Below are 19150 nucleotides of genomic sequence, written 5' to 3' on the forward strand. Positions count from 1 at the left end.
TTGGATTTGTGTGTGTGTGTGTGTGTGTGTGTGTGTGTGTGTGTGTGTGTGTGTGTGTGAGTTGCATTTGCGTGAGTGTATATGTGTTTGTGTGAGTGCATGCGTTTGTGTGCATATGCGAGATCGCAGGTTCGAGTCCTGTCAAGGTCGCCAGTTGTAGTGGGTAATAAAAAAGAGAAAGAGAAGAAAAGAAAAGAAAAGAAAAGGTTGAAAATGTGGGAAGAAATGACCATGAAAAAGGGAAAGAATGAAATGCAAATCGGACTTCGTATTACAGAAAAGCTATCGGACTTCGTGATTCGGAAAAGCTATTGTTGGGGTGGTCCTTGTGGCGTTTCTGAGCAAAAGTCAAACCAATTTCCACTACAAAAATTATTCGAAAGAGAACAGAGAATAACAAAATGTGATTAACAGGGGAAATGGCGTAGATAATAGTACATTCATTGCCATGTTAATATGTCTTCTCTCGTGCGGCATCCAGGTCTTGTTCTCCAACAATCTCCTGCTTCATTTCTGCATGAAAAAGTCGTAGCTGCTCCAAAATATTGCAGTAAATTTCATCATCCAGGAATTACTAATGTCTACGAATGACTACCATCTTGATATTGAATGCAATGTATTTTACGGCTGCTTCCATCCTCCAAATTTCATACAAGCTTCCACAATACTATATGTCTGCACATCAATAAGTTTTTACATCTGAATCATACCAAGACTAGCAAATAAGTAAGTTTAGCTTCCCCTCTTAAGAGACAAGAGCGGGTAGAAAACAAAAAGCGTTACAATTTTTGTACCTTCATTTTCTTATAAATATTTTCTCTGCAGTTGAGCGCTCATACAGCTGCGACGGTATAATTTATATCTGAGGGAACGAGTATAGTGCGGCGAAATTCAAAGTCCCGCTACAACTAACAGTGACAGATTGTTTCCTTGGCGCATCATCTGTGATGATCTGCATATCTGTCCATGTAAAATGCATATTGTACAGAAACTAAATGTACAGGATAAAGTTGCCCAACAAATCCCCACCTTAGGTTTCCTGATTTCTTCTTATGAAACAAAGGAAAATCCAGGATGGAATGCAACAATATTATGAGAAGGAAAGTTGCCACTCATCATATAGTGGAGATGCTGAGTTGCAGATCGACACAACAAAAAGACTCTCACAATTATAGCTTTCACCCATTAAGACCGTCATCAACAAAACACACACACACACACACACACACACACACACACACACACACACACGCACGCACACACGAGAGACCGCAGTTGTTGTGTGTGAGTCGCATTTGCGTTGTGTGTGTTTGCATATGTATGTGTATGTATGTCTGTTGTTGACAAAGGCCTTAATGGCCAAAAGCTATGCAGATGTGTGTGAGTTGCATTTGCGTGTGTGTGTGTGTGTGTGTGTGTGTGTGTGTGTTTGCACATGTGTGTCTATTGTTGATGAAGGCCTTAATGGCCGAAAGCTATGCAGTTGTGTGTGCGAGTTGCATTTGCATGAGTGTATGTGCGTGTGCGTGTGCGTGTGTGTGTGTGTGTGTGTGTGTGTGTATATATTGTTGATGAAGACCTTAATCGCCGAAAGCTTGTAAGGTGCCTGTTACATGAGGAAGGCATTTTTACCAGTTTTAATAAATTATTGTCTCTTATTGATGTATTCACGATAGTTACGAAGTGCTGTAATCTGTAGCCGGCCATGAGTCGGAGAGCATTTCCCATGCTGGCTGGCTAGGTGACAAAGCGACCATATGTCGTGCGTAGTGGGGTGGGGCTCGGCGTTGGACCGTAGCAACAAGCGTCAGCCTGGGAAATATACATGACGGGAAGTACCGCAATCTTGACGCCAAAGTCACCGATTTTGTTTATTTATATTTAATAATTAGTCATTTATGACAACATGAATACTAGGAGGAGCCTCTGGATGTTTAAAACTATTTATCATAATTTTGCCTCGTTAAAATTCTCACCCGTTCATTAACAAATGCATATCTTAGTAAGTACGAACTTGATGATCGAGAAAGGTCCGACGTACACTCGCAAATTCCGGGTGGAAATGCTGACCAGTTATACTGTACATCACATATACCACCCTCTACGGACTCGCGGCTAAGCTGAGTAGTAACAGTATCAGTTTAGAAGCGAGGGGATCTTGCGAGCTGTAATTGTGAGAGTCTTTTTGGTGTGCCTGTCTGCAACTCAGCATCTCCGCCATATGGTGAGTGGCAACTTTCCTTCTCATAATATTGATTTCTTCTTATGGTTATGCTAGAAGAGTGAAGGATATGCCACACATCCTCATGCCATGGCTGAACATGAGTAAATGATGCATGCAGCTGTGTAGGTGATCCCATTGAACATGCTGAATCTGTCAATGGAAGCTTCCATTTGTGGCAGGGGGAAAGCATGGAAAGTGATGGCAACCATCTGTGTGGTGTTATATTCAGAACCAAATAAAAGGCAAATATGATGTGTAATGGCATATTTGTTCTTTGTTTTCAATGCGTGTTTCAATAAATGTCTCACTTTGTTTCTAGGCCCTGTGCTTTCTCCATCCTGCTATTCCTTCTGCCAGATCTTGTAGTGTAGTTATAACTGTTCTACTAGAAAATGTCATTTTCAATCAGGTTACTGGCCATGCAGGTATGCAACAGATCAACAATAATATTGGCACACTTCCTAGCTTTCATAGTGCCATCTATAACTGCTCCAATGAGACTTTGTACATCCATCCATGGAGCCTCTTGCAGATGACTGTGCGCCGTCAAAACTTCATTAATTTGATGTAACAGAAAACATACTAAAATATATTTTTATTTCAAACTGTGACAAGTATAATCATTTTTCTTATTAATATTTTTTTTTCTTTTTTTCCTCTGTTAGCTAACAGACAAATGGATGTAACAATACCTGTCTGTATGCTCTGCAAGTCACTTTCCAGTGTGACCAATGAGCTCAGCAGTTTGGTCCAATAGGAACTTACCACCACCACCACCACCACCACCACCACCACCATCAGTGTGTGATGGAGTATTTTGTGTACCACTACTGTTTCCCACTTTCCTGGCCCATTTTCAAATTGTGTGCAGTATAAATGATTGTCAGCAAGCTTCCTTGTGATTTCAGATTCCTCTGTTTTTAATGCCATATTCTTTTGAAGACATATGTGGCAGGACGAAGCAATATATTGCTTGACACTTTTTGGGAACTAATCTCTCAGAGGAAAAGAGTGACATAAACTACACCAATAAAAGTGGAATGTGAATGGATCCAGAACGTGTTGTCATTGAAACTGCTAGCTTGTGTCTACACCTGACCAGAGCACTGCATTTGAACGGTGGAACTGCACGAGTAGTACTCGTTGCCCGTCACTCGCTTTGTGCGTGTTGCAGAAGCACACAGCTGGCAGTTTCCTCACTTGGTATCACACAGCATGCTTTCACTGATTACTGGCCCTGCTGTGTGGCTAAGGAAACATAAGACTCCATACAACTTCATCACTACATAGCTGCATTAATGGGCCCGGCAAGTGCTGGAGAATTTCTTTTTAGCTGTTGATTTTCTATGGAGGAAGTGTATGCTATATACCCGAGATTCACCAGATATTACCAAAGCAACTGAGTATGATCATGTGTGACAAAAATTAAAATGATAAATGAAAACTGAATGTTATTGAAGGTCATTGATTTAGCTGTGGAGCTGTAAATTTGCATGAAAGAATAGTTGATGTAATAATGGTCACATTTGGCCTGCTGCTAAAATTACACTGATTTTGAGACATATTTTGGACAGAACAAATTAAAAAGATTTATGTTGAGGAGTGTGACAACAGATTATAATTGTAAGCTTTGTTTATAATTAACAAAAAAAACTTCAGCCAAGCTACGCTGTAGGCTCTCGTGCCAAAATTGAGTAAATGAAGTAATAGGATTCGTTACAGTTGATAATATTAACTGCAGTGAACAGACAGAGGAATTAAATGCATGGTGTAGTGGCAAGCAGAGATGGGCATTATTCAAATAAATTTCTATCTAGATAATTATTCAATTAAGTAGGTCATTCAGATAAATTTATTCAGGAATGAGATATTTGTAACTTAAATAACAGATAAAGTAGAATGCCACTCTATTTTATTTGTTTACTTCTAATCTTGTACCAACTTACATGACTGGTGTTTGCTCCTTTGGCTTGGTACAGTTCCTGTTTGATAAATAACTTATTAATGAATTGATGTGTGTGCAAGTTGTGCTTGCACGAGTGTGTGTACGTGTGTCTACTGCTGACAAAGGCCTAAATGGCCGAAAGCTATGATTGTGTGAATCTTTTTATTGTTCCTATCGTGACTCAGCATCTCTGCTGTGTGGTGAATAACAACTTTCCTTCTCTCATGTTACTAATGAATTGTACGTAAATGTGACTCAATGGGTTAAGTTCCACACTGCAAAGCTAAAGATTTTGGTTTCATCCCCTGTTAGTCATATTGTTTATCTGTTACTTATAATATCTGTCATACCTAACAATGAGAAAAACATCAAGTCAATAGGTTCCCGTCTAATGACTGTATAACTTGGTCAGAAGTGGGAGGAAGTCAAGGTCACACCACCATTCCTAGTAAAGTACTGCAGTGTCCAAACCAACCATCAGGCTGAACACAGCTTCATTTGCTGTATGGCTCAACAAATGTACCTTAAAAAAACCTTCAAAGGTGAACCAATGTGGCCTATTTCAACTGACTCTTCAGTTGCCAGTGCTTCCCCCCTATCCCCACTAACATGCAGAAGTACTCTACGCAAGTAGAAAAACATGAGAATGCAGCCAACAGAAACTCTTAATCTGCACCACCTTTTTCCGTTGTACCGAGATTGCTAACACTGTCGGATATGGGTGCCTTGTTAATAGAATTAAACAGTTCACTCATATTTATTGTGCAACAAAATGAATGAACAAAGTAAGAACTCAGTGGCTGCCAATGACTATCAACAGACTAAATATAAAGAAATAAAACATCTGTGGAATGCTGCAGGGCATCCCAAAGTCATCCAAAAGTGTTTTAAGATTAACCCTGAGTAAGCTTTGTTAGAATGTGGGGTAGTTGTTTGATCTGACTTACATCCATGCAGTCACATAAAGCTTTGAGGTTCAAAGATTTCGGAAAAGACACTGGGTTTGAGTATACAAGAGTTCATAATAGCGTGTTGACTTTCTTTATTAAGAAAGTGTCCAGAGACAATAGAAAGATTTTTTCACTTTTCGATACCAATTGCAATCTTTGCAGCAATATCTTGCCCATGACTTAAAAACAAATAGTTCACCTGTAATGTTGTTGAAGACCAGAGGAGACTTAAAATGAACTTACAGACATATAATAACAAAAGAAACGTTGAAGAAATCAAGTCATGAGTTTTAAATGGTGTTATGATGTTTAAAAAAAAACTATAGTGGATTTGATGATTTCTCAGTTTTTGTCGAAAAAAGTCATATATGGTATAATGAAAGAAAGACAATTTCAGAAGATATAACACACTGGTATCCTCTTCCCATGTGTGGAACATATTTTCTTTGTTATCACAGTGATAAATCTTTGTAAATTAAGTTCCTCATGAGATGTTTGAAAAAAAGAGTTGTTCTGAAGATTAATGTAAAAGCGGTGAAAAGTATATTCATTTAATAGGAGTAATAAATTTCAATGGATTTCAAATTTGTCTGTTATTCGTAACACCTTTTATTCACACATGACAAATAAATGTTTTTATTTGTATAAATGAATAATGTTTGTTATTCATCATTTGAATAAATGTTGCTCAACTCTGGTGGTAAGTGAAGCACATCACACATTTGCACTCTACCTAGTGCAAGTGAATGCAATTGCATGAAATCTGTGGGCCGTGAACAAGCACTTATTCGTCTGCTCTAACCGCCTGGCTGTGCAAGCATTCATTTTCCTGCAAGGCAGAATCTGTAATCTGAGACAACTTCTGCCATAGTACAGGAAGTGCGTTCACACTCTCTTTCGCACATGGTAGCCGCGTGAATGACACGCAGATCGGGCAAAAGCTTACTGTGCCCTGCAGCAGATACTTTTTAAACATATTAACAGTGCCCTACTCTGGAGGTAGAGGCTCCCCCAAAAAGGACAAATCATTGGGGCAGAGCTTAAGGTGGAGTTGTCATCTGCATGACTCAAGTTTTCCATTCTACTCCATACTTGTCCCTCTTGTAACATACTGAGCTAGGAGATGCAGTGGTTAGCACACTGGACTTGCATTTGAGAGAACAACAGTTCAAATCCACATTTTTGCATCCTGATTTAGGTTTTCTGTGATTTCCCTTAATAGCTCCAGGCAAATTCTGGGTTGGTTCCTTTCGAAGGGCATGACCAGTTTCCTTTCCTGTCATTCACTAATCTGAGCTCGTGCTCCATCTTTAATGCCTTTTTTTTATACATGAAACATTAAACAGTAATGTTCTTTCTACAACAGCTATTCCCTTCCACCTCTGAGGTAGAATAACCCCAAAATGAACACCCTATGATGGACACTTGTCATACCAAACTGTGACTGTACAACAAGCTGACTTTTTTTTTTTTTTTTTTTTTACACCAAGGCATTGTCCAAATTTGAGTTCATCACATAACAAGCATGTTACACCATGCTGTTGGCAGATCTATCCCAAAATCATCATTGTGTTATATGAGGGAACAGATTGTATTGCTTATCGATAAGTACAAGTGTGCAGCTCTGATACAGCTCAAATGCCATCTGCTGGAACTCTGCTGCCCTTTGAATTGCAGTTTCCAGCAAGTATTTCTAAGCCCAGTCTCTTTTCCAGTAGCTCTGTAAAGCTATAAAAGCAGTAATATGGTTTTCATTTGTGGCAGACATGACTTATCACCAACAACAGCTGTACATGGAAGCAATGGTGTTTCCTAACAGCACATGGAGACATCAACCTAGGTAATGTAAGAGTATCTCAATTTGATTCTTGACATTAAAACATAGGACCCACCTTTCCACTGCTGTCGTGCATTTCTGGAATTTCTAATCCAACAACACCTAGGAATACAATTCCCCTATATCAGGAAGGTGATTGACCCACATTGTCTGAGACCTGAGAGATTGTAAGGATCTACACCAGTAAAGCATTTTATGGAACTTTAAAAAATCTGCAAAAGAAATTCTTTGACTAGCGGGAGACTTTCCTGTCTCCTGGATGAGGCTCTCTTAGCAGCTTCCCTGAAACCAGTGATGAACATACTTTGCCATGAGCTAGCTACCTGTAGTGTGATCTTCAGCAGATGTGTGGGAAATATCCTAGAATCCATGATTGATTTCCATTTCATATGAATCTTCTTAATCACATCCAGAGCAGGTTCATGAGTTTCTGCTCAATCCATTGACAGCATTGCTGTCCTAGTGGTGAAAAAATAAGAATCTTTCAAAAGCAAACAACATCTTATAAGTATGAAATGAAAATGAAATGAATGGATCGGTGGATATCAAATTAGTGAAGATGCACTGACATGAAACAGTATCAGTGCCAGCTGTTCAGATATGCTGAACATTCATTGTAACAAATATGTAGCAGCCATTAAAAAATAGTGCCAGAAGAAGACTCAAACCTAGGTTCTTGCTTTGTGCTAATTCAAAAATTACTATGATACCACTGCTTTGTAACTATATTTACATAGGCACTACCTTTACTCTAATTAAGTTCTTGGCCCTTTCTTTATTTACTTCCATTGTTTGCCTCTTGGATTACACACAAGTACATTTATTTGCCTAATAAAGAAGTGAAGCTGTTATCAAATGGAAGTTTGGTGTAAACACCACAGTGGTTTACTAGACATGATCCTATTGGAGGGAGTATACAGTTACCTTCCTCTGACCTTTGAATTGGCTCACATAGCCATTTGTAGGGGGACACCAAACAACAGTGCAATTCAGCATTTTCACATTGACAAACATTGCCAGAAGTGATAACTGACAGATAAAAATCCCAGCACTGATCAAGGCTAGAACGGAAGATCTGTGTAGTCAGGCTCTGTACTACTGAACCACCAAGCCACATGTATCAACAGTAACAATAATTATCATTGCCTTTTGTTAAAGTTTACTTTATTATTTACAGAAAACTTCAAATAGTTACCTTACATTCGGAAACAAAGAAGTTACTGCACACCTTTTAAATATATTTGAAGTTTATAGCCTCGTTGTACTTCAACTATATGTTAAAAATATATATTGTCTGGTTTGTAGCCTCTGATACTAGCATGGTGCTTAACTTACAGACAAAAAAAAAGAATTGATTCAAAATTTTGTTGTCAGAAAGCAGTTGTAAGACCATCTAGGCATTGAAAAGAAAAAAAACACCTGTGCAGCCAAAACCAGGGTATAAAAGGGAGTATGGCTAAACACAACAGACTGTAACTATGTCTAAACTCAACAGAGTGCTGTGTTACTTGTACTGTTCACATCACCCTTCCTATTACTTGCATTGTGGTTTTAATATATCCACAAAAGTAATCAATTTTAGAAAATATAATGTAGTTGGATACGTAAATTTTTATCCATCCAGTCACATTATATTTAAATTGTGGTTTTTGTTTTTCACAGTTAAGTCAAATTTTTTGGTGTTGCCTAGCTTAACTTTCATGTTTGTTATAGTGATGCCATTTTAGCTCAGTTCTGCATCACATTAACAAATCATTCTCACAAGAATTTAATAACTGTACTTTCACATTTATTGCTGTGCGGTTTCCCTGTTGCATTCTTTTATATTTTCCATTCATTGACAATGTATAATGCTGTTTCAGTGTGTGATGAAATGCTGGCAAAGTTAAATGATGAAAGAACTTTGCTCACATCCAGAAAAGAACTTCCATTTGCAGAGGAAGCCTTTGGAAATAAAGAAGGAGAAGAAATCTTAGAACCTTTTGATGAAGAAAAGGAAGCTGAATGGAGAGGTAATTGTCCTTAGCTGTCGGAACTCTGTCTTCATTGTTTTCAGTTCATTTAAAAGTCAGTACTTTATGTTGTTCCCAAGAACATATCAGTCCTACAATAAAGCGTGTGATTTTTGTAGTTCAGCACCGCCAAAAGGAGCGAGAATATCGCAAGAAACTGGCTGAGCTGCGCAGAAAAGAAAAGACCGAAGTAAAGAGTGAAGAAGATTTGTGGAAGAGACTGGATGACCTAGAACTACAAGAGGAATTAGAAGAAGAACTAGACAGGTAATTTTTTGTGTTTGTGTTTATTAATAATGTGAATTATTACTTTATGCACCAGCAGAAAGTTGTTAAATTTACTTCACGAACTGCTGTGACAAGAAGTGCTGAGCATTGTTTTTACACTAATTTTTTTGTTCCACCACTTAACTTGGAAGAACATTATCGGTATTTCTTTTGTATGCAATGCAACTTCCAGAAACGTTGTTATTGGGATAATGTATACATTGTAGGTACCAGCTTTAAGATTCCCACTTAAACTGTGGTTTGCAATACTTCAGGAGTAGTATTTCTGCATAAAATACAGCATCTTTTGTTACTACTGACAACTATCTGAGCCTACAAAATGTATGGGTCCACTGTTACAGTGGCTAGACATTTTTACGAATGAAGCTTCTGGATCTCTAGTCAGCAAAAAGGTCTTTTCATATAAGCATTATCATGATACGTGATTATTAAAGGAACAGGTTGTAGAAGTCCTCAGTTCACCTGTCCACTCTTGTTTAGAGTACGGTGTTCTATGCTCCACATCCGCTTTAAAAAATTTTGAAGTATGTGCTAATTGACTCACTTGTAAACAGGTGTGAAACTTATAAGGCTGATGAAACCTACCAAGACAAGATCTATGTACTGTAAATATAAAAACTTTTATAAAGGTTTTTGCTCATTGTTCATGATGTGTGTGTTTGTCCAGTTGTCACGAAGCCATAAATTGCATGTTTAAAACTGTGAGCCTCTTTTGTAACTGACAAACCAAATCTGCTCCTAGCCTTTTGTGATGAAGAGGCAATTTCCCTGCCCAAACATAAGAGGTATGTTCAAAAAATTCCGGAACATTGTCCACAAAATTTTTCTGCACTTTCCTTTTCCTTATTGTGTATAGTCTTCTTCAAAATGCTCTCCTCCACAATTGATACACTGCTCCCAGTGTCGTTTCAACTTCTGGAAGCAGTCTTGGAACGCCTCTTGCTGGATCGCTCGAAGCGCCATCTGTGAATTTTCTTTTATCTCATCCATCATTGCAAATATTTGTCCTTTCAATGCAGTTTTTAACTTCAGAAATCAAAAAAGTGTGCATGGACCAGGTCTGGAGAGTATGGAGGATTAGGCAGCACAGTGATTTCATTTTTTTGCAATAGTTAAACACCAACAGGGATGAATATGTGGGAGCATTATTGTGATGCAAGAGCCATGAATTGTCTCGCCATGTTTCAGGCCATTTCCTTCTCACATTTTCTCGCAGGCATTGCAGCACATCCTGGTAGTACATCAATTAACAGTTTCTCCCTGTGGCTCGAATTAATGATGAACTAATCCTTCAAGGTCAAAGAAAAGTATCAGCATGGCTTTGACATTTGACCTGACCTGATCTTGGAGAGCCTTTTCCGACCCATTGTGAAGATTGAACCTTGGTCTGAACATCATAACCATAGACCCACATCTCATCACCAGTTTTGATTCTCTTAAGGCATATCTCATTCTAAACACTTCACAGATTGCAAGGCAAATTTTGCTGTAATATTTAATATGTATGTTGCGTATGACTTCATACACCAACCTACAAATTATGCAGGAAGAGTGTCCAGCTCCCAGTGTCAACAAGGACGAGGCTCCCTGCACCAAGGAGTAATGATGGTGTCGGAGCTGCGATTAGGCAGTGTCTCCATAGAATCACACAATGAATAGGCTCCAAGTCTGAGTGGCTGCCACTAGCCTGTCCTATATTTCGGCAACAGAAGGCGTTCATGGTACGGAGCCACTGGAGGCATAGCTTAGTGGGTGCAGAAACCTGTAATTCCGATGCCAACTTTGATGACCACGGGGTAATAGCGATACATGATACCACACACTGTACAGTGGCTTGCGGAATATATTTGTACATTGTGGTATCATATATCAATACCACTCTATGGACATCATAGCAACAGAATTGCAAGTTTCCGTGAGATGCCGATAGTGATCATGTGGGATACGGCAGACCCAATGGAACACATGTGCTGAGCCATGTCTCCAGCAGCTCTGGGCTACAACTGCTTTCTGTCACCACAATATAGGATGATCAACAGCAGCCACTCAGACCCATTTGCACCTCGAGCCACATCATTACGTGATAGTATGCAGGCATCCTCTAGTCATGGCTCCAACATCGTAGTTTGTGCTTAGTACAGCAAGCCTCTTCCTTGTTGACACTGAGAGCTAGACTGTATTTCTTGTCGCATTATTTGTAATGAGTCTTATAAGCTCGGAAAAGTACAAGTTAAGCAAATATTCTGTTAACTGTGTTAATTTCTTCGCTTATCATTTCTACTCCTGTCCAGCTTTCCTATGTCGCCAGTTGCCGTACCACTCTGTAGCCCACCTCTCCTTACTATCATGTATGAAGTCATGCACAACACTGTCCATAGTGGAGAACTATGTATGAGTAAGTTAAAAGTTTCTGGGATCATCTTGGAACATACCAGCTCTGCATTCCAATCCGTCCAGCACCGACTGGCACCCATGTGACCACTGTGTTAAGGTGTCCTTTAGGTGTGGTATATAAGGGCATAGGATCATCACACTTCTCTCCTTAAACTCTCAGTAAGTGGGGCTGTGCCTGCCTAGAACCATAATGTGGCTTATGCTGTAAGAAAACACACACATAAAGAAATAGGGCCTGTCCACTACTAAGCATAACCAACATCAGAAGTCATAGACAGTGAATTGTAATTAACTCTGTTCCTCTTTGACCAGGGAGAGAGCAGGATTCCAAGCAGAATTTAAGCAGAAACCTCCATCTCTGTTTACGAGGTCACTTGCCAATTTAATCCCTACTGTTTCCATAACAACACTATTCCAATAGCTGAAAGTGAACACCAGAATGACGTTATTGCACTCCGTAGGATTGCTGCTACCAGGGAAGTGTTCTACAATAGCTGGACTTGCTTCAGTGAGTGACTCTTGAGCAGTATGCACTGGTCCTTAAAGGACCCAGTTGTCTGACTGATGTTTGACATGACACGACTGCATGGGATTCAGTAGACACATGCCTTTTACAAACCAAGATCATCCCTTACAGATCCTAAAAGGGCTCTTATCTTACACAGTGGTTGAAAAGCACATTTCACACCATGTTTTTGCAGAATATGACCAGTCATGTTGGAAATGCTACCAGCGTAAGACAAAGTCTGTAGACTTCGTTGGCACCTCATTATTCATGTCACCTGCCTTATTCACTGTTGGTCAATAACACATCCCCATCTGATCCATTTTTCACCATAATCATTCACTATTGATAACTTCTGATGCTGATCAAATTTGGTGGTTGTTTAATGGTGCAAGTTGTATAAAGTGTGTGTGGTTTTATTTTTTTTTTCCGAATATACTATATTATGGTTCTTGGTTGGTGTAACTCCATCTACCAAGTGTTTAAATTTCCCTGCACAGTGCTCTCTCATAGTGTCTGTGCCTTGAAAATGGTAGGGTATTCAACTTCTGAAATATCGGCAGTTGCAAAGATGTCACCTAGTTGCAGTCCAGTAAGTTGTTTGAACATACAGTATCTTTATTGTAGTGTCTCCCACTGCAGAGTCTTGAGATTTCTGGGCTATTCTGATCTCAGTAAAGAAACACGTGAAGAATGTTACAAAGCTTCTTTGATTTCTCTCACCTTTTCATAAATCCAACTTGACAAGCATCCTAGAGTGAGGAACAATACTAAGGAATTGATCTTGCTAGAGTCTTCTTAGTAGCAATCTTTGGATATGAATTGTGCTTAATAAGATTCTTCTACTGAATCTCTGCCTGGCATGTGTACTTGAAATAAGCATTGTCCATATGTAAGCATGGTCCAGTCACATTAATGTGACCACAGCCTGTTTTTGACATCAGCATGCAATAACCACTTGCAGATGGCAGGTGGCAGCACTAGTAGCGGAGGGTATGCAAAGGTAGTCAGGAGGATGTGGATAACAGTGCAGTCATTGTTGTAATGCAGAAATGGAGTGTTTCATCTGATGTCCAAAAACGGCATGTTCATTGGTTTTCGGGCCAAGGGTGGAAGCATTTCCTAAATGCCTATGTTTGTTAACTGTTTGTGCGCCATAGTGGTTAAAGTATACTGTGCAGGGCATCAAGGCAAATTTGGTGCTCCATGGATCATAGATGTCAAGGGGTGAAGGATAGTTGTGAATATGTTTAGAGGTGAAGTTGTTGCATATGGGTCTCCACAGCCGACTCCTGGTTCATGCATCCATGTTGACTGCTGTTCATTGGCAATGAAGGCTGGAATTTGCATGACAGTTCTGCAACTGGACATCCACTGAGTAGCGACAAGTGACCGTTTAAGATGAATGTTTGATGCTCCATCGGGCAGGTGGCCCTACATGCAGTTTGTTTTTTCCTCAGCTTGATGGCATATACCAGCAGGCCAGTACAACACGTCACACAGCTTGCAGTGTACATCCGTGGTTTGAAGAGCACCGAGGTAAGTTTACCATACTCCCCAAGCCACCAAACACCCTACATTTAAACCCACACAAGAATTGTGGGACCATCTTGATACAGCTGGTCACACCACGGTTTCTCATCAGGGAATTCTAGTGCAGCTGGCCACGGCATTGGAGTTGCAGTGGCCCCACATTCCTGTAGGGATCTTCCAGACACTCTTCCTGCCCCTCCAAGCTGCAAAAAGTCATTGTTCAGGGTTTTGACAGGTGGTCCCATTACTGTGACTGGACCATGTATATATACTGAAACTTTTTAAGTAACTCTTTTGGGTATGTGGATATGTAAATTCATCATCTTAAATTCAAAAGTAAGAAAATCATTTTTCATAAAGTCATATGTATGGAATGATGAAGAATTGGGAACAGATAATCTATTCTTACAAGTTGTGTAATAAAAGTTCTTGATTACAATATTTAGCCGCTGAGATGACAAGACTCAGAGTGGAAGAATGTAGGGTGGATACTGACTCTCCCCAGGTTGTACCACATAGCTCTAGAATGATGTTGTTTCTTGTTTTCAGTTTTTCGGCTGTTTTTGCTAAATGACCTCTGAAAGATAAGGGCTCTGTCAAAGGTTACTCCCATATATTTGGTGTTTTATTAAGAGTGACTGTTGTGTTACATGTTGAGTTTTCTTCTAGTGAATTTATTATTTATCTGGAATCAGGAAACCTCTATTTTAGTGGCTTTGATTGTAGTTTTCATTTACAAAAGTACTTTCCTACTACAGCTAGCTCATCTATTCTTCTGACTGTTCAGTTATAGTACAACTTGTTGAGATACCCAGAGGTTGACACTACCTAACTCCCTTGATTTTGTTTTTGGGATGTCTGCATTGTACCTGCTGAAGAGAAGTGGAGCAAGGACTGATCCCTATGACAGCCAATTTTTTTCAATTTTCTTGGGGAGCAAATGTTGGATCCCATGACTACTTTGGACGGTCATTTGTTTAGCATATTATTTGTTATGCGAGCAATTTGTTTGCAAGAAATTGCATGAAGAAGCTTGTATATCATGCCTTCTCTCCGCACTTTATTTACCAAGTGAGGTGGCATAGTGGTTGGTGCCCAGGACTTGCATTAGGATGATGGTGGTTAAAAACCTCCTCCGGCCTCCACATTTAGGTTTTTTGTGGTTTCTCAAAATTGTTCCAGGCAAATGCCGGAATGGTTCCTTTGAAAGGGCAAGGCCTATTACATATCTCGTCTTTGAAACCTTCCAAACTTGTGTTCCATCTCTAACGACCTCATTGTCGACGGTGTGTCAAACCCTAATTTTCCTTCATAGCCCTCTGATAAGTCAGTGAATGCAGTTGTGGTTTTAAGTTTTCTTATAAATCATGTCTCAGTGTAGATGGCAAGTGACCAAACTTGATTTGTACAGCTTCGTTTTGGCTGGAAGCCTTCTTGTTTGAAGGGGGTTATGTTAAATAATCTTACATGTACTCTATTATGGATAAGCTGTTCTAATAGCTGATAGGTCATGGATAGTAGGGATATTTCTCTGTAGCTCTTAGGACTAACAGCTGGTTTGTCAGTTTTTATTATAGCAATTGTAGTGTTTCAATACTAATGATCTATTGCCAGTTTGTATAATGTTTGTGAAGAAATGAGCCATCCATACTTTTGTTTATTTGCCACAGTTTATTAGGAATTCTAGGAATTCATGGTGGATATTTTCACACCTGGGAGCTTTTCCTGGCTAAACACATTTAAGTGCTGTCAAGATTTCTTCACAAGTGAAGGGCTAGGAATATTTGGTTTCTGTGGTTTCAGCTTTGTCTTTAAATATGTCTGCTTGTGTCTGTATATGTGTGGATGGATATGTGTGTGTGAGCGAGTGTATACCTGTCCTTTTTTCCCCCTAAGGTAAGTCTTTCCGCTCCCGGGATTGGAATGACTCCTTACCCTCTCCCTTAAAACCCACATCCTTTCGTCTTTCAATCTCCTTCCCCTCTTTCCTGATGAGGCAACAGTTTGTTGCGAAAGCTTGAATTTTGTGTGTGTGTTTGTGTTTGTTTGTGTGTCTATCAACCTGCCAGCGCTTTCGTTCGGTAAGTCACATCATCTTTGTTTTTAGATTTATTTTTAAAAAATTTTGATAGGTACTGGCTGTTTGAGTAGCTTATGTTTTCTATATTAATATGGCAAGGCCACACCGAGTGTCCAAGTTTTCTGGTCAGTAGGTCCTCAGAAGGACCTTCTCTTTTTTCTGACACCACGTTTGCTTTTTGAAGCCCTTACAGTATGCCTCAGTGTGGCTAAACTGCCCTTATGCACAAAAGATGAATGTCCAACTAAGTAACACCAAGAGAATGATTGCTGGCATTGTCAAATCAATACCTTCAGAATGGCTGCCACTACATCACCACATTTCAGCCACTCAAGTATGTCACATAAATCCTCTTAAAAAGGCATACAAAATGATCTGGATAACAAAAATCTACCACTTCATCAAGAAGTAGATGATGCAAACCATAACAGACCCCATTCTAGACAACCACCAACAATAATATCAAGATTAATAACACATATACTCAAGAATGGACTGGACAGCAAATTAACAGCATGCCATGCATCACCCAAAAACCACTGGGATTTGACTTGCCATACTAAACATGTTCAGTACTAAACAAAATTAGAACTCAACACAGCAGATGTGCATATTTTTTAAACAGATGGGGTCAGCACTTTTTATGATTTCAAAGAACCACAGAATATCAGACACACTACAGGAGAATGCCCCAGAAGATCATACAATGATAGATCAGAAGACTTCGTCCTGGCGATTTCAAAGTCAGTATATTACATAAATGTTCTAGACGTATGTTTATAAGATTTTATGTTGTAAACATTATGCAGTACATGCTCTTTCTCCGCGGTATGTCGAAAAGCCATATGATAAATAAATAAAAAATATTGGTGACAAACTTCTGATCCACAAAGTTTCCATAAACGGAGTCAGTTGTATTAAACTAAATTCTCACACCGTTGATTTTCGAAAAATATTCAGGAAGTAAAAGAACACTGTAAATTTGTCTTAATCCTATAATTTGAGCTTTCTGTCTAGCAGGCTCCAGTGTTACAGCAAATCACAGTATTATACTGTGTAGTTTTATCTTCAATATTTTTATTCTCACAGATACATAATCTGAGGGTTCTTTTCTACCTGGAAAGATCGCTATATGTGTCTATGTTTGTTTGAACAAAACAAATATTTCGAGGATTCCAACATGAGGAAAATCAAAGTTGTTTTTCTCTCTTACACATGTTTTGGTGCTGTTGCACCATTGTGTGTGTGTGTGGGGGGGGGGGTTCCCTGTATTCTATTACGCATCAAATTTTTTTGTTCATGTTGTTAACTATTTTATAGAGTAAAACTGGTATTTTAACATACAAACATTGAAATAGTTTTTGTTTATAGACTAGCGATAATGTGAAAACCACAATTACGCTAGGCACATAATGTTGAAATAAGAGCTACCTATAATCTTCCATGTTAACATCTCAAAACACAATCAGTATTTTACTGTTGCAATTCCTTTTACTTTTTCTAAGGTTACATGCAGATGATTCTGAAGAAGAAGATTATGAATACGAAGAAAGTGATGAGGAGTTCGAAGATAATATAGTGACTGCTGATATTTCCAATGGATTGCTGACTGAAGGAAATTCTCATGATAACGCCAACTCACAAAAGGAGCGGCTGGTTGATTATAAAGAGCAAAAAGACACTGACAATAAAACCACAGTTAGTGACACTCCCTGTGAATCATTATTGAAAGATGATTCCAACCATGAAAATTCCAAGTCTACTGCAAGGAGAGTGTCTTTCAAGAGTGACCTTATTTTAGAACATCACAATTTCTCTGACAGTGAGGCTGAGGAACCACTTCACATAGAATTCAAACACAGTTCCATTGAACCAGTGAAATCTCAGAAGCAAAATGAAGAAATTGCAGTAGAGAATCCTGCAGACATATATGATCAGTATATCAAAAGCTGTAAGCAATCATCTGGCCCAAAATCCATATTAAAACGAACAAATTCAAATTCAGATATCAGTAATAAAGTGGCTTTTCACAATGAATCTGATAAGTTAGATATTCTGAATGTTAACTTTAATGGACCCAAACAAAGAACAAGGGAGCTGCCAGTACCGGTAAGATCCTATATGAAAATATATTCCTCTTTTCACAATATCAGTGATAATGTAAGTATCTGTATGTTTTAAATTCTTTGTTTTATCTGCCTAGGTACATATAGATGTGGTGGAACATGGCTGTGCCTCAGAGCCACCTAAAGATTTACATATCCAAACGACCAGACCAGTCAGTAAGTTCCGAGCTGCAAGATCCCAAAAAAGATAAATATAGTGAATTGACTATTTTACTGTATATGTTTTTAATAAAGAATTTTTATGCAGAAATTACTTTCAATAAAACTTCTTTTTTCATTGTAGCTGTTTGTAGTATCACTTTCAAGATATGTAACTTCTTAACAAAAATTTGTGGAATATTGGCCAACCTTAAATTTGTAAGAAGTACATTATGCAAGCTGTTTAGTGTGTAGCATCTAAAGCAGTGAGGTTACAGAGGAGACAAAAATTAATATATTTACTTCTAGGTGTAAGAGGCTTTGTAGTAAGCACTTTCCTAACTGACAACAGACCCATTAAAGTTTTGGGATACAGCAGAACATTTGCTATTTTGCTTGGAAGAAGTATTAAAAAGGCTCACTTGGGTGAAAAGCACATAAATTCTTTTATGATGTTAGCATACTTCTGTGACTAATAATAATAATATAATTCTCAAGAGTAAAGAATAGCTTAGACATTTGCAGGTTTGATTTTGTAAAAAGTAGATGCCCAAACACTATCATGCTTATGTGATTCAGACCTATACACACACAAAATGACTAAACACCAAATGTAAAGTTATGTTCTTCAGCCTAACAAGTGAAGACCATTAGTAGTAGATGGAGATTGGTGCACTTTCATAACTTAAAAATACTGGCAGGATTGCTGACTGTTGGCCTCCAGTTATTCGGGATGGTGGTTTTCAACATAAGGTGTATGACCTGGTCATTTCTTTGATTTGTTCACAAACACAAAATTATGTGCATATTGCCAGATTCATATACATTCAGTTTTAGCAGTTTGAACGTTAATTCCGCAGGCTTGCAATTTGACAGAGCGCATGCATGCATAACACCATTAAATGTTCACCTGAATGTGGCTGCCTGGTTATCAGGCAGAATATTGAGGCCAAAATTGTACATCATCTGATTCCAGTCTCAAAATTTTATTAAATACTCATTATGCCCGGAAAATTTCAAGATAAATAATATCATGTTTCACACACAACTGCTTAATTTGAATTTTGTGTCATTATCAAAGAAAATAGGAGAGGAGAGTGCCACCAAATAGTCTAGTG

The 19150-nt window shown here is 38.6% G+C and overlaps 1 protein-coding gene across 1 annotated transcript in view; it reads left to right on the top strand.

Moving 5' to 3' along the window:
• LOC126262491 (unconventional prefoldin RPB5 interactor-like protein) overlaps positions 1–18147 on the top strand; it is a 57509-nt gene extending 39362 nt beyond the window's left edge. Inside the window, exons 3-6 of the mRNA XM_049959156.1 lie at positions 8819–8968; positions 9088–9235; positions 17274–17877; positions 17972–18147. Coding sequence (XP_049815113.1) covers positions 8819–8968; positions 9088–9235; positions 17274–17877; positions 17972–18085 — 1016 coding nt within the window. The 3' untranslated portion in view covers positions 18086–18147. The remainder of the gene's footprint in view (positions 1–8818; positions 8969–9087; positions 9236–17273; positions 17878–17971) is intronic.
• The last annotated feature ends 1003 nt before the right edge of the window (positions 18148–19150 follow it).

The sequence above is a fragment of the Schistocerca nitens genome, chromosome 6 (genome assembly GCF_023898315.1).
Source record: "Schistocerca nitens isolate TAMUIC-IGC-003100 chromosome 6, iqSchNite1.1, whole genome shotgun sequence".
Taxonomy (NCBI): domain Eukaryota; kingdom Metazoa; phylum Arthropoda; class Insecta; order Orthoptera; family Acrididae; genus Schistocerca; species Schistocerca nitens.